This window comes from Aethalodelphis obliquidens, unplaced genomic scaffold (genome assembly GCF_003676395.1).
Source record: "Aethalodelphis obliquidens isolate GAN/ISIS:26980383/991018 unplaced genomic scaffold, ASM367639v1 scaffold62, whole genome shotgun sequence".
Classification (NCBI taxonomy): domain Eukaryota; kingdom Metazoa; phylum Chordata; class Mammalia; order Artiodactyla; family Delphinidae; genus Aethalodelphis; species Aethalodelphis obliquidens.
This window is the reverse complement of record NW_020838006.1, coordinates 5,411,262-5,426,048: the sequence shown is the minus strand read 5'-3', so window position 1 is coordinate 5,426,048 and position 14,787 is coordinate 5,411,262. Positions and strand designations below refer to the sequence as shown.

The window sequence follows — 14,787 nt, the reverse complement described above, 5'->3', positions numbered from 1 at the left end:
CACACACACACACACACACACACACACACACACACACACACACACACCCCCTCAGACTGGCCATAAGGGTCCTGGTCAAGGCAGGCCCACCAGGCAAGAGTGGGCTGACCTATCCCAAATCCCCAGCTCTAACATTATACGCTAGGCCAGTATCTCCTGCACAAGAAGGTAGGGGGGAGGAGAAAATGGCTCACGTCCTGCCCATATTCCAGGTACCTTTTGACTTCTGAAGCTCATGGGCTGGGTTACATGGGAGAAGGAATTTAGCCCACATTGATTATGCTCAGTACTAGGACTAAGAGGTTGTTTACCATTCTTTGCTACTGTCATGCACCAAATAATGCCCTGGCTGACGGACTTCCAGACTGAAACAAGCTTGATCAAAACGGGCTTCCATCACTCACTTGTTTACCTCTTCATTCACGCGGTTATTCATTCAACAAATATTTCCAGAGTGTCTACTATGTGCCAAGCACCACGCTGAGTGCTGGGGACACAAAGGCAGAGAGGACTTGTCCACACACCAGAAGACAGAACTATCACAAATACCCTGAGAGGATGACCAATATGGAGTCCCAAACAAACACTTCCCAACACAGACGGTCCTCAACCTCAGACACACGTCAGAACCAATTGGCAAAATGCCCAAATAGCACTTGGTGCTCAAAAGAGAAGCTTGCCGGGTGCACACCAGTGAACTTACCTCGGTCTCGGAGCTCGTCAGCTCTTCCAGAGGCATCTTTCCATTCCACCAAGGGAAAGCGTACGCTGGCAGCCAGTGCCAAGCTGGGAAGACACAGGGAGAATCCCCGAAACAAATAGTTTCGACAGCTGCTATGAACGTCCCCCCAAACCCCCTCTCAGGGCCAGCGAGTCACGAGCAACTAGCTCCTCGCAGCCATCCCGGCGAGTCTTCACGGCGGCGGCTCTGGTCGGGAAAACCCCGGGAGCCAGATATCGCGAGAGCCCAGCCTCAGGTTGGGCGCCAAATACTTAACCTAAAGTGGGTCCAGCTGCTCGCCGCTCAAAAGCCAATAAAGAGGCAAGGTTGACGGAAAGGAAAGTTTGCTTTATTTCAAAGGCCAGCAACCGAGAGGGGAGGCCAGTCTCCTGTCCAAAGACCGACTCCCCCCACTGACAATCAGTGGGCAAGAGCTTTTATAGGCAGAGGGTGGGGACTACATGCAGGAACAGCACAGTCAGCTCTGACCGTCATCTTGAAATTGGTCAGGCGGTGGTCTGATCACCATCATCTTGATTGTTTTAGGTTCAGTTAATCTTCAGTTCCAGGGTCGGTTTGTTCCCATTTCTTTGAGGCCAGTTCTCAGAATTGTGGCAGCTTATGTCATGGCTACAGCCTGGTCACCATATAGTTAACTTCTTCCACCTGCTGGGGGTTTTAGTATCTACAAAGTAGCCTTCATCGAGTCATAGTAGTAACATCAAAGATGACAAATATAATAATGAAAAGTAAAATGAATGGGCTTAACTTTTAGGAGCAGATCAGAAAGGATTTTTAAATGTGTTTATAACTCTGCAAGTCATTAAATAAGCAAGATAAGGAGACTTATTAGAAATAAACCAAATGCCCACTAATCCAGTTTCAGAGCCCAGGAACACACCACACCTCAGCATTCCATCCAGACCTTGGTGCTGGAGATCTTTGCATTTTGCCCTTTTTAAGGTGCAGAGTGAAGTAGGGGGAAACTCCTGAGCTTTGTTTCCACCTGCAGAATACGTCTGACTCCAAATGTGGTGAGGTGGGGGGCAGTGGAGGGGGATCCCTCACACCAACAACCAATTTTGCAAATCTCTGGACACCAGCTGGGCGTCCTACAGTTCAATTCCATTCTAACATTACCTACCTGGAGTTAGTGCAGAACCCATGGATTACGGGCTCAGTCCCACAAGACTGCCTCTGCTTTACATGCCAATCACAAATCCAGATCACCTGGACTTGTGACCAACTGGCTATAAATTGAGGGTTTTTACGACCCCCTCCTCAGGTTTGACAATTTACTAGAACAGCTCACAGAACTCAGGAAAGGACTTTACTTATAGTTACCAGTTTATTATAAAGGATATTACAAGGATACAGGTTGAATAACCAGATGAAGAGGTACATAGGACAAGGTCTGGAAAGATCCCGAGGACGGGAGCTTCTGTCCCTTGAACCTGGGGTGTATTCCTCCCCAGCACGTTGGACACATTCACCAACCTGGAAGTTCTTGAAGTCCTGTAGTTTAAGGGTTTTTATAGAGGTTTCATTATGTAGGTATGGTTGGTTACATCATTGGCCTTGGCGATCAGCTCAATCTCCAGCCCCTCTCCCTAGGTGGGGGTGGGGCTGAAAGGTCCAACCCTCTAATCACGTGGTTGGTTCCTCTGACAACCAGCCCCCAACCTGAAGCTCTCTAGGGGCCCACAGAGTCACCTCATTAACATAACTCAGGTATGGTCAAAGAAACTTGTTATGCATAACAAAAAATATTCCTGTCACCCCTATCACGCAGGAAATTCCAAGGGTTTTAGGAGCTCTGTGCCAGGAACCAAAGACCAAATATGTATGTTATTATATCACAAGAGCCTAAGAAACCTTTCTATTTAATAATTGTGTCTTGGGGCTTCCCTGGTGGCGCAGTGGTTGAGAGTCCGCCTGCCGATGCAGGGGACACGGGTTCGTGCCCCGGTCCGGGAAGATCCCACATGCCGCGGAGCGGCTGGGCCCGTGAGCCATGGCCGCTGAGCCTGCGCGTCCGGAGCCTGTGCTCCGCAACGGGAGAGGCCACAACAGTGAGAGGCCCGCGTACCACAAAAAAAAAAAAAAAAAAAAAATTGTGTCTTGTACTTCCCTGCTGGCGCAGTGGTTAAGAATCTGCCTGCCAATGCAGGGGACACAGGTTTGAGACCTGGTCCGGGAAGATCCCAAATGCCGCAGAGCAACAAAGCCTGTGCGCCACAACTACTGAGCCTGAGCTTTGCCGCAACTATTGAAGCCCGTGCGCTCTAGAGCCCGTGCTCTGCAACGAGAAGCCACCGCAATGAGAAGCTCACACACCGCAACGAAGAGTAGCCCCTGCTCACCGCAACTTGAGAAAGCCCACGCGCAGCAACGAAGACCCATTGTAGCCAAAAAAATTAAAAATAAATTTAAAATAAAATAATTGTGTCTTGTAGTAGGATGTAACTTTCAAAGACCATTGAGAGGGGCAAGCTCAGCGGGCTGCTCTCTTCTGAGGACACAGCTACTTGAGACCTTCCTAACCAGCATGGTTCCTACCTCACCAAGCTGTCCTTACATTCGGGGCTCCTGCCTGTGGGGCCCGTCTTCCTTCTCACTCAGCTGGATTCAGGATACTTCACAGCACATCTCACAACTCAGAAGTCTTACAAAGAGCAAATCAGAGTTTCAAAAGATACTTTTTTATTTAATTAAAACATACATTCAATGATATCACTTATATGTGGAATCTAAAAAATAAAACAAACTAGTGAATAAAACAAAAAAGAAGCCGACTCACAGATATCAAGAATAAACTAGTGGTTACCAGTGGGGAGAGGGAAGGGGGAGGGGCAACATAGGGGTAGGAGATAAAAATAAAAGGGTTATTATGAGATTATATGGAATCGTGTGTGAAACTGTTGAAAATTGTAAACCACTATAGAATTTAAAGATCTTTCATTCAATTTTTAGAAAGTTTGAAAAAACATACATATAAATCATAAGGGAACAGATTAATAAATTATCAAAAAATAAAGAAATTTGGCCACCACGCAGGTCAAGAAGTAGAATGCTGCCAGTACCCCCAAAAGAATGTGCTCTTTTGTGCTCGGCTTCTTTTGCACAATTTTATGGCTGTGAGATTCCATGTCGTGGGAAGCAGGGGTTGGTTCATTTTTATTGATGTCCAGATTTTCATTGTATGAATGTACAACAGTGTATGTGTCATTTCTGCAATTAATGGCCATTTGAAGTGTATCTAGTTTCTGGTTATTATAAACATGCTCGTGCATGTATTTGGTGACCGTGTCCACACGTTACTGTTGGGTACATACTTAGGAGTGGAATTGCTGTGCTTTGCATCCTTGTTTACACTAGGAATTTTCGGTCTGTTTAATTTTAGCCATTCTGGTGCTATGTAAATGGCATTTCATTATGGCTGTAATTAGCATTTCTCTGTTACTAATGAGGTTGAGCCTCTTTACATGTGTTAAATGACTATTTAGATATCCTTTTTGTGGTGTTCTGATTCAAGTATCTTGCCAACTTTTCTATGGTTTGTCTGCCTATTTATTTATTTATTTATTTTAAACTTATTGATTTATTTTTGGCTGCGTTGGGTCTCCGTTGCTGCGCGCGGGCTTTCTCTAGTTGTGGAGAGCAGGGGCTACTCCTCGTTGCAGTGCACGGTCTTCTCATTGAGGTGGCTTCTCTTGTTGTGGAGCATGGTCTCTAGGTACACAGACTTCAGTAGTTGTGGCATGCGGACTCAGTATTTGTGGCTCACGGGTTTAGTTGCTCCACGGCATGTGGGATCTTTCCAGACCAGGGATCGAACCCGTGTCCCCTGAATTGGCAAGTAGATTCTTAACCACTATGCCACCAGGGAAGTCCCTGCCTATTTATTATTGATTTGTAGGAGTTCTTTATAAATTCTGGAACCCTTTGAAGGCTATATGTGTTGCAATTATCTTCAACTCTGTGGCTTGCATTTTAACTCTCTTCATGGTGGCTTTTGATGAACAGAAGTTCTTAAAGTTAATGTAATTCCATTGTCTGTCTTTGCGCCAATACCACACACAGTCTTAAAAAGTACTCCAGTTTTATAGTTAATCTTGAAATCTTGTAGTTTGCATGCTCCAGCTTTTCTTTTTCCTTGTCTATTCTTGGCCCTCTGCATTTCCATAAATTTTAGCATCAGCTTGTCAATGTCTGAGATATTTATTAGGATTGTATTAAATCTACATAGATCAATTTGGGCAGTATTGACAGCTTAACAATTACACTTCCATTGTACTAACATAGGATAGCCTTCACTACTTAAGTCTTCTTTAATTTTGCTCAGAAATACTTTGTACCATTCTATGTAGAAATCTTACCCATCTTTTGTTAGATTTATTCCTAGGAGTCTGGGGTTTTTTTATGCTATGGCAAATGGTATCTTTTAAATTTTTTGTTTTCTGTTTATTGCTGGTATATAGAGATAAAGTTGATGTTTTATGTTGACTGTAGACCCAGTTTCCTTGATAAACTTGCCTGTTAATTTGTTTAACACTTTGTATATAGGTTCTTTGGGTTTATCTGTGATACAGTCATAGCATCTGAGAATAACAGTTTTATTTCATTTGTTCTAGTCCTCATACTTTTGGTTTCCTTTTCTGTGTTCCACGCTGGCTCTGTGACCTCGGACTTAATGAGGCTTTTCCCTCTTTCCTTCCAGATGAGGGTGAGGTACATATTGACTATGAAGATAATTTTCCTGATGACAGATCTGTGTCATTCAGAGAGCTCATGGAGGATTCCCGGACAGAGGCAGAAGAGGACAGGGGTCAGGGAGAAGCCTCTGAGGAGGCTCCAGAGCAGGACCATCTGGTCTCTATTTCTGTGGGGAAAGAAGACACAGCCCAGGATACAGCTTTTGCGCCAACCACAGGTTTGCCCAGCACTGGGAGCGGTGTCCCCACAGACCTGCCAGGATCCCGACAAAACCAGAAGTACATGTTCTGGTTTCCTGATGAGACCTTCCACAAGCCTGAGTTGGAAAAGGAGATGGACGAGGACACCAAAAAGCAGTTTCCTGCTGGAGACAACCACAGTGGCACCACATCGGCCCCAGGTGAGCCAGAAACTAGGGTCATCTACAGCAGCACTGATGGTCCCTTGGGGCCATTTGTGGGCAGGAATGACAGCAAGGCAAGTGACCCAATGGTGAGCAGCAGCGATGAGTCCTGGTTAGATGGCTACCCTGTGACCGATGGGGCTTGGAGGAAGACAGAGGCAGAAGAGGAGGAAGAGAAGGACGAGGGCAATCGATCAGTAGGGCTGGAAGAAACCGTCCTAGTTACACCCAATCAGCCTGCTCTTGTGGAAGTTAAGAAGCCCAGGAGTACCACCCTCACACTCAATGAGGACACAACCAACCGTTCAGTTCTTCCAACTCAAACTCTAGATGTAGAAGCTTTGGCTCTCAGACCCATGAGTGTGTCTGAAACTGAGAGTCCCAGCAAGGGGGATGGTGACTTGACCAGGGACCAGTCAACTGTTCCTTGGAGATATGCCACAGAGAAGCCTCCCATGTCCACCCTACCCTATGAGCTCACCAGCTCTATCCTGGAGACGGTGACAACCGCCATCCACAAGACGTCGAACCTCATTCCCTCAACTGTCACGGCGGCCACCCGGACTCCAGTGGAAATCACTGCCCCTGAGGTCCAGGATACCTTTCCATACCTGCTGTCTGAGGACTTCCTGGGACAGGAAGTCCCCGGCCCAGGTGCAAGCGAGGAGCTTCTTCCAACCCTGGAGTCCTGCGTAGGGGATAAGTGTCGCAGCCTCAGCAGAGGCCCCATCATTGCCACCATTGTCACGGTCCTGTGCCTGCTGCTGTTCCTGGCAGGCATGGGGGCCGTGTGGGGTTACCGCAGGTGCCGGCACAAGAGCTCCGTGTACAAGCTGAATGTTGGCCAGCGGCAGGTTGGTCACTACCACCAGCAGATTGAGATGGAGAAGGTCTAGCCACCTTGGGGGGCTCGCCCGAAGCCCCTTGGGAGGAAGATAAACTGTGACATATCACATTGAAAAACCCTGACAATTCACTAGCGCACGAAACAAGTGGAGTAGGGCTCGTCTTCTTTTTCTCAGGTCTTTCTTTTCTAGGCTGAGAAGCATCTCTGGAGGCACCTGGCAGGGCAGGGAGGCTTTGGTGGCATCTTCACACACCTCAGCATCCCCTTGACCATCTGCCCTGGAACTTGTTGCACTAATCCCAGACCTGTGCTTCCCAATTCCAGTGAGAGGTCAAAACTCACCTCTTCATCATACAGTTGTCTTTTCTTTTTTTTTTAAGAAAGAAAATGACTGAGATTGCAACATGAAATTTTCGAAATAGATGTGATGTACAAAGCATTTGAGAGCGGTGTTATTTCGGATATAGATATTTAATTGCTGGGAGTGGGATATGGAAGAATAATGGGTTATTTCCTTTTAATGCTGTGACGTTGCTGAGGGCATATGAGCCAAGAACCAGGACATAGTCTAGAAGCGTTGAGATTTTTTAAAAATTGTTTGTTGAAATTGGAAAGAATTTATGACAGATGTTTGGTTGGGTGGGGAGGGGAGGAGTGGTGGGACACACATCCACCCTGTTCCCTCCATCCTGTGGGACAGCCCATCGTTTTTTTAAAAAACAAGATTTGTTTTGTACCGGTAAGCACCATTTCCTCTCAGAAGCAGTGGCCTGGTTGTCCTTGACCAGTCTGTGCCTAGGAATGTCTTAGAGTTTTTGCCAGGACTAACAAAACTCAGTCCTCGGTTTCCTTTCTCAGGATTAACCATTCCTCTGAACTCCAGGAAGAGAGAATGAGCTAGGAGGAAAAAAATGTTTCAAGAGGGCCAAGGACTAGGATATCAAGCATGGGTACCTACCTGATAGAGAAGCAGAGGAATTGAAAAGGAATATGAAATGACCTGTGACAATCTGTACCTTACCCTGTTGTGGCGATTTTGAGCCCTCTAGAAACAGCCTGAGTGCAGGATGGACTCCGCATGGCTGCTGTGCACCCAGTTCACGGCATCTCGATCATCTTATGGTGACTCAGCACATCTCGCTTATGATGACAGAGCATGCGCCTCAGACCAGTGGCATCGACATCACCTGGGAACTTGCTAGAGGTGCAAATTCTCTGGTTCCACCCCAGATGAAGTGGAGACCCTGGGGGTGGGGCCCAGCTATCTGTGCTTTAACCAGCCCTCCAGGTGATTCTGATGCACGCTCAAGACTGAACCACAGGCTTACAAGCACATAAATTTTGAGCTTTGAGGCCAGCTGAGGCTCTGGAGGCACCGATGAGGAACACCTGAGGTCTGTCTTGCACGGAGGTCAGGCATAGCTGTGCCCCTGGATAGCATTTGAGGCTGCCAAAACATCACTTCCAACTCAAAAATAGGTAATATTAATACAAATGTATTAATAAATTTATCACAAATAAATAATACATGCAAATGTATTATTTGATAGAACGGCAAAATAAACCCAACACATCAGTTTTTAAGTTTTTATTGATTTGGTGTCATCTAAATTAATGTTATAGGATCTAATAATGCACGTAGAAACGGAATGCTTAAAAACACTGTAAACCGGGCTTCCCTGGTGGTGCAGTGGTTGAGAGTCCGCCTGCCGATGCAGGGGACACGGGTTCGTGCCCCGGTCCAGGAAGATCCCACATGCTGCGGAGCGGCTGGGCCCGTGAGCCATGGCCGCTGAGCCTGCGCGTCCGGAGCCTGTGCTCCGCAACGGGAGAGGCCACAACAGTGAGAGGCCCGTGTACCGCAAAAAACACACACACAAAAAAACAAAAATAAAAAACACTGTAAACCTAAATTGTATGTCATCATGTGTGTTTTGAGACTGGTAAATGTTTACTGCTCACAAAAATTTGGGGGTGGGGATCCATTAACACAAAGCTTCTGACATTTTTTAAATAAATAATTATTTCCCCAAACAGTTACTTAGTGTATTTTATATCTGCGTTACATCACAGTGGTTTTTTATAAGGAATTCCCTAGTAGTCTTGAAAGTAATGTCTTAATACTTGTTGGATCTAAGACCACCCTTTCTAAGCCTAACTCTCAGCCATGTGACCTCCCACAGCAGGATTCTGGGGAGTCTGCAGAGCTCCTGCCCCCTCCCTCCTCCTTCCATCTTCCTCACCCCAACCAGAGACCATGCCTCTCACTACAACAAAAAGCCCAGGGCCTTGCTACTCAAAGTGTGGTTCCCAGGCCAGCAGCACAGACACCACTTAGGAGCTTGTTAGAAATGCAGCATCTCAAGCCCCTCCCCAGACCTGCTGACTCAGACTCTGTGTTTAACAAGATGCTCAGGTGATGGGTGTGCGCGGTCAAGTTTGAGAAGCACTGGCCTAAGAGACCAGAACCAATGGCCTCCCTTCTCCTAACTGATGGGACAGTCAAAGGAATCAATAGAGAGAGTTAGGGGTAGGTGGTCAGGAAAGCCTGGGGAGGGTTAAGAGAACCATCAAGGTGTGGTGGAGGGCTGTTAGAGGCCCAGATGAGAGCTTCAGCAACAGAAAAGCCCCCGAGGGACAAGGGCTCTGGCCTCAAGAAGAATACAGCCCCTGTCCAGCCGTGGCCCAGAGAGGCAGGCTTTTTAAAGACCTGGACCTCTTCTCTCAGCCTGCAGTCCCTTGCCAAGTCCCCGCTGCGGTCAGCGGCAGTCGAGGGTGAGGGAGCCCAGGCAATGTCTACCCAGGGGCACAGGGCAAGGTGGGCAACAGATCTGGAGGTGTGAGTGGAGTAACCCAGCTCAGAGACCATCAGCACCACTCCCATCTGCCTCACGTCCCTCTTCACCTCTGCGAACACCGGGTATGACCCCTCCCAAGCCACCCAACGTTGTGGACACTGTTGGTGCCCACCCAGATCCCCTTCACTGGGCAGGTGAACCCTCCTCCTCCTGCCCTGTTGGCTGCTAAAATGCTCATAAATGCATACGCGTACCCTTCTCACCCAGAGAACTGTCCTCAGCCTAATGGGAGTTCCCTCACCCAGGAATTAGCCCCTCACACCCCTCCACCCATGCGGCAGCCTGCACACAGCCAGTGAGTTATGGACACAAGCACACAGAAGGCCGGCCTCCTCGCCTCAAGGTGGGAGAGCTCCCATGGGATCATGCTGAGGCTGGTCTCCGAGACCACACCCTTTCCAGCTCCTTCCTGCTTCCCTTCTCCTGAGAGCACCCCATCACTCGCACAAGGCTTTACTTCAAGGGATCAGGACTTAAGACGTCCATTGATGGGTAAACTCTTACTGCCTACACCGCCACTCCTGCTCCGTCCAAACTTTTCCACTGTATCCTCCAGAATTCCCGGGCTGACATCAACAGAATCCGTGTCCTCCACCACCTCTTCCAATAGCCGATGTGTGTGAACTCTCTGGCCCATAGGTCTAGTTTTGCCCTGGCTGGTTCCTCACTCTTTCCACCTGCCTCCTTCTACACTTTTCTTTCTCCTTCCTGGTCCTTGGGTGATAGGCCTGGAGCACAGTAGCTATTGGCTGTCATGCCTGGAGGCTTTTGGTCCTCATTAAACAGTAAATACTTTATCACTTCTCAGACCTTGGCAGCCAGGGACCAGCTCATCAGATCCAAAGCAAGCCCTGGATTCCCAGTGTTTTCCTAGTGAGATCCCAGTTCTCTGAAAGAGAGTCTTCCTGGGGAGAGGAATGAGCCTGCATCTCCTGAAGGCTCTGGGCCCACCCATGGCTGGCAAGGACTCCCCCTCTGCGTGACAGCCAACAGTCCTTGGGGTGAGGGCTCTGCTTCACTAGATGCGCATCAGAAACCTCACAGACCTGAGAAAACAGCTCATTACAACACGCGTCCTAGAATGTCTGGGTCCGGTTAAGACAGCCCCACCACCAGACTGAGAAAGAAAGCAGTAAAGAACAAGCAAAGGGGCTTCCCTGGTGGCGCAGTTGTTGAGAGTCTGCCTGCCGATGCAGGGGACACGGGTTCATGCCCCGATCCGGGAAGATCCCACATGCCGCGGAGTGGCTGGGCCCGTGAGCCATGGCTGCTAAGCCTGTGAGTCCGGAGCACGGGAGAGGCCACAACAGTGAGAAGCCCACGTACCGCAAAAAAAAAAGAACAAGCAAAGTAAGGGACTTCCCTGCTGGTCCAGTGGTTAAGACCCCACGCTTCCACTGCAGGGGGCACGGGTTGGACCCCTGGTCAGGGAACTAAGATCCTGCATGCTGTGCGGTCAAAAAAAAAAAAAGCAGCAGCAAAGTAAAACATTTAATGTGATTCTAATTTCCCACAGAGTGAAATTGTACCCACTGCCCTGACCCAAGGAGAGGAGGTGGAAAAGATATCGGCAACAACCTTTGTAGTGTGGCCTGCTGACCACGACCCTAAAGTGGGCCCATCTTGTTTCTGTGGGTACAGTTAAGAAATTGCTTCATTTCTTCCCACTCTTTTTCTTGTAAAAGGAGGCACCATTAATCTTACGCTATCAGCTCCAAGAGGATGGCCAGTCGACTCACTCATTCAACAAGCCACCAAGGCCGGATTTGAGGTGGGGCGCAGTTTAGGCCTAGGGTATGCTCACTGTGCCCACCTCCGAGAGAGAACATTCTGCTACGGCACATTCCACGGCTGCTCCTGACTTGTTTCTGGGGTAGGAGTGGGTCAGTGAAGGCGAGGCTGGGCCATCCCGGTGAATTCCCTCTCAGGGAGATGCCCCGGGGACGGGCTGCAGGCACAGGAAGTCCTATGCACAAAACCTTTGGTTGAGGCTGACTTAAGGTCCCTTCCCTTCCCACCCCGCTCCTTGTATATAGTTTAAACTCTCCACACTAGGTCATTCAAGCCTGGAGTCACCAGAAAAAAGAAGTCGCTGTTTGGGAGATGGCAGATGGTCAAGAGTTCGGACAGCTGCGATGAAGGATTAGTTGTGGGTTTTTCTCAGAGCCTCGCTACAAACTGTGCTGCCGTTCCATGTGCAAACACTATTAAATGAGAATGTTTTCTCTGGCTCCGATCCACCTTCTCCCCACAGTTTAAGTATTGAATTTTTTTTAAAAAAACTGAAGTAGTTTAGGTTTACATCTCACATTTAAAACTTAAAAACGTTATTTCCATCAATGTTGGCAGAAACGGGCCACTGTTGATTCCACCAGCAGTCATAATAAACTCTTGCCCACTGACAATCTAACAAATCATTTTCTGTTTGCCACTGAGTTTGGCTCAATAAAATTTTTGTGCTCTTAACATTCCCTTAGTAAGAACTCCTAAAAGCAACGTTTCCGAAGGCGGCATTTGTGGGCAACGGACACGGTGGTTCTGGATCCCAGAGGTGAGTACAACAGGTTAGTGGCAGTAATTAGAAAGCCTCAAACTCAGAAAAATATTAGTACATTGAATAGCGTGGTATGTGCAACATTTCGGTCCATTAGTGGCTTTTAATCCTTTATGTACACACAAACCTGCCCCCAGCCCTTCCCTGCTAAGGTAAAGTGTGAACATTAACAGAGGCGCAGGGGGTGCCTTTAGACCCTCCCCAGTGTAGGCCCCTGCCTGGGCTGCCCGAGAGGCACTGGGGCTGGAGAGAACCCCCTGCCCCATGGTGGGCAGCCTCCCTGGGTGGAAACCTAACAGTACCCATGGGGCTGCGTGCAGGTGGGTCAGAGGACAAGCAAGGCATCCTAGTCTCGGTCTGGAAGCTCCCACAAAGCTTACAAATGTGTTTTGTTTTGTTTTTCAAAAGACCCACGACGTCTCAATCCAGGATTCTTCTAGGTTCTTCCAAGAAAACCCGCTCAGGGAGGTACTGGGCTGAGGTTGCTGAATGCAGCCTGCGAGCTGGGGATTTTTCATGGTGGGTTTGGAAGAATCGCCCCACTTTTTTTTTTTTTTTCATTTAATTGGTTTGGCTTCTTTCGAAGTAAAAACTTAGTAATTTGGTTCCACAGCCTTCAAGCAAAGCAAAGTGCTGACAGTGTTGATCCTACTGTCCCCAGGGTTTATTTCCCAGGGGACACTGCTAGGATGGGGGTGGAGGCGCTCTCAGTCCCCAGTGAAAAGAGGCCAACCTCAGGCAGTGAAGGGGAACCTCTGCCCACCACCAGGCAACCCCGTGGGGAACATCCTCACCCACAGAAAGCTCTCCTGGGCTCCAAGGAGGAGGACCAGAGGGAAGCTCTGTGGGCACAGAGAGGTGGACAGGGTCAGGCCTCCTTGCATGTCCTCGTACAGCCGGGAAGAGCCGCAGCCTGGAGCTTCAAGGAGGCTCAGGTGTGTGCGGGTCCAGAGCCTCCACTGATGGGGTCCTGGGGCAGGGCACCCACGCACGGGCCCCGCCTGCCTTGCAGTCCCGCCCTGGGACCCACTCCCCACTGGATCCCTGACTTAGGCTCTGCTAATGACCTCACCTGAGAAAACGCTCCAATTCTATTTGCAGCCTGAACCTGGCATCCCAGCCTCAGACAGCTGCTTGGCCCCGAATGCCTTACTTACCCACCCAGCCATCTTCCCCATCTCAGGAAATGGCAACTCCATCCTTTCCGTGCTTCCGGCCCAAAACCTCAAGGTCACCTCGAGCCACTCTCTTTTTTCCTCTTACGCTCTACGGCCAATCTGTTAGCAAATCCTATTGGCCCCACTTTCAAAAAAATCCACAATCTGACCACTCCTCACCATGTCTCTCCTGCTACCGCCCGGGGACAAGCCCGCATCCCCCTTGCCTGGATTCTTGCAGCCATCCCCTAATTGGTATTCCTGCTTCTACCCTTGCTCGCTTCCAGGTTTCTCACAGGATGGCAGCTGGCGTGCTCCCTGTAAAACGCAAGTCAGCCCAGGCTCCGCTCTGCTCCACAGCTCCCACCCCACTCAGGGCAGAAGCCAGTGGCCTTACACTGGCCGGCAAGGCTGAGCCATCCACCCTCCCACCCACACACTTATCCTCACCTCCTTCCATTCTGCCCCTGGCCCACACCTCCCCTGGGCCTCCTTACTGTCCCCGGACCACACAAGCGCATCCCCACTGTCGGGCACTGCACACGCTGCCCCCTCTGGCCTGGAATGCTCTGCCCTGAGACCCACTTCCCTAGGTCTCTGCTCTGCTGTCACCTTGCTGAGGCTTTCCCTGACCACGCTATTTAAAACTGCAGCCTTGGAACTTCCCTGGTGGTCCAGTGGTTAAGACTCCATGCTTCCACTGCAGGGGGCCCGGGTTTGATCCCTGGTCTGGGAACTATGATCCCACATGCGCCAAAAAATTCAAAAAACAAAACAAAAACTGAAGCATCTCCAGGCCTCCTTACCGCCTTCCCTGCTTAATTTTTCTCCATAGCAATGATCACCCTCTGATGCCTTGTACATATTTATTTTTGTTTATCTGTTGTCTGTCTTTCCCTGAGGAATGTAGGCTCCATGAGGGCAGGGACTTTTTTTTTTTCTGTTTTTCTGTGCAGTATCTCCAGTGCCCAGGTCAAAGCCTAGCACGTAGTAGGTGCTCAGTAAATATTTGTTGAAACAGTGAATGAAACTAGCTTCCCTCTGCTTCCTTCCATTCCCAACTCTGAGACTAATGGCTGAGCACTGTCCTCAGATGGGATCTACCAACCACTGTAAGACTTTGGACATGTGAAAGTGTTGGGCAAAAGCCACATTTCTGTACTCGACCCTGTCTACCCAACTTCTTTTTCAATGGGCGCCAGAAAAAATGCTGGTCAGACCGTGTACAGACCATCATGAGAAGTTTAGCCTTTGTCCTCACCATCTTTGCTGGATCAGGGGATGAGGAGAAACAAAACCAAAATGTGGAAAAGCAGAAAGGCTAGAGTAGGTTTTTATAATTACCACCTTTTAGGAGTATTTTTCTTATTTAAAAAATAATACTGATTTTCTGGGAAAAGAAAAAAACTATCCATGGAAAAGTGTCCTTCTAACCAAAATGGTGAGAAGGTAGGTATAAAAATAGAGAAGGCAGGTGTGAGGATGGGGGGCAGGTGTGAAGATGGGGAGACAGGTGTGAAGAGGGGGAGAC

The 14,787-nt window shown here is 48.8% G+C and overlaps 2 protein-coding genes across 2 annotated transcripts in view; one reads left to right on the top strand and one right to left on the bottom strand.

Moving 5' to 3' along the window:
• The window catches only part of SUSD5 (sushi domain containing 5), a 39,107-nt gene extending 30,673 nt beyond the window's left edge, over nt 1–8,434 (top strand). Inside the window, exon 5 of the mRNA XM_027088263.1 lies at nt 5,442–8,434. Within this exon, the coding sequence (XP_026944064.1) occupies nt 5,442–6,736 (1,295 nt within the window). The 3' untranslated portion in view covers nt 6,737–8,434. The remainder of the gene's footprint in view (nt 1–5,441) is intronic.
• Nucleotides 8,435–14,573: 6,139 nt separating this feature from the next.
• The window catches only part of CRTAP (cartilage associated protein), a 32,636-nt gene continuing 32,422 nt past the window's right edge, over nt 14,574–14,787 (bottom strand). The window contains exon 7 of the mRNA XM_027088193.1: nt 14,574–14,787. This exon is cut by the window's right edge and continues 381 nt beyond it. The gene's annotated coding sequence lies outside the window, so the exon portion shown is untranslated.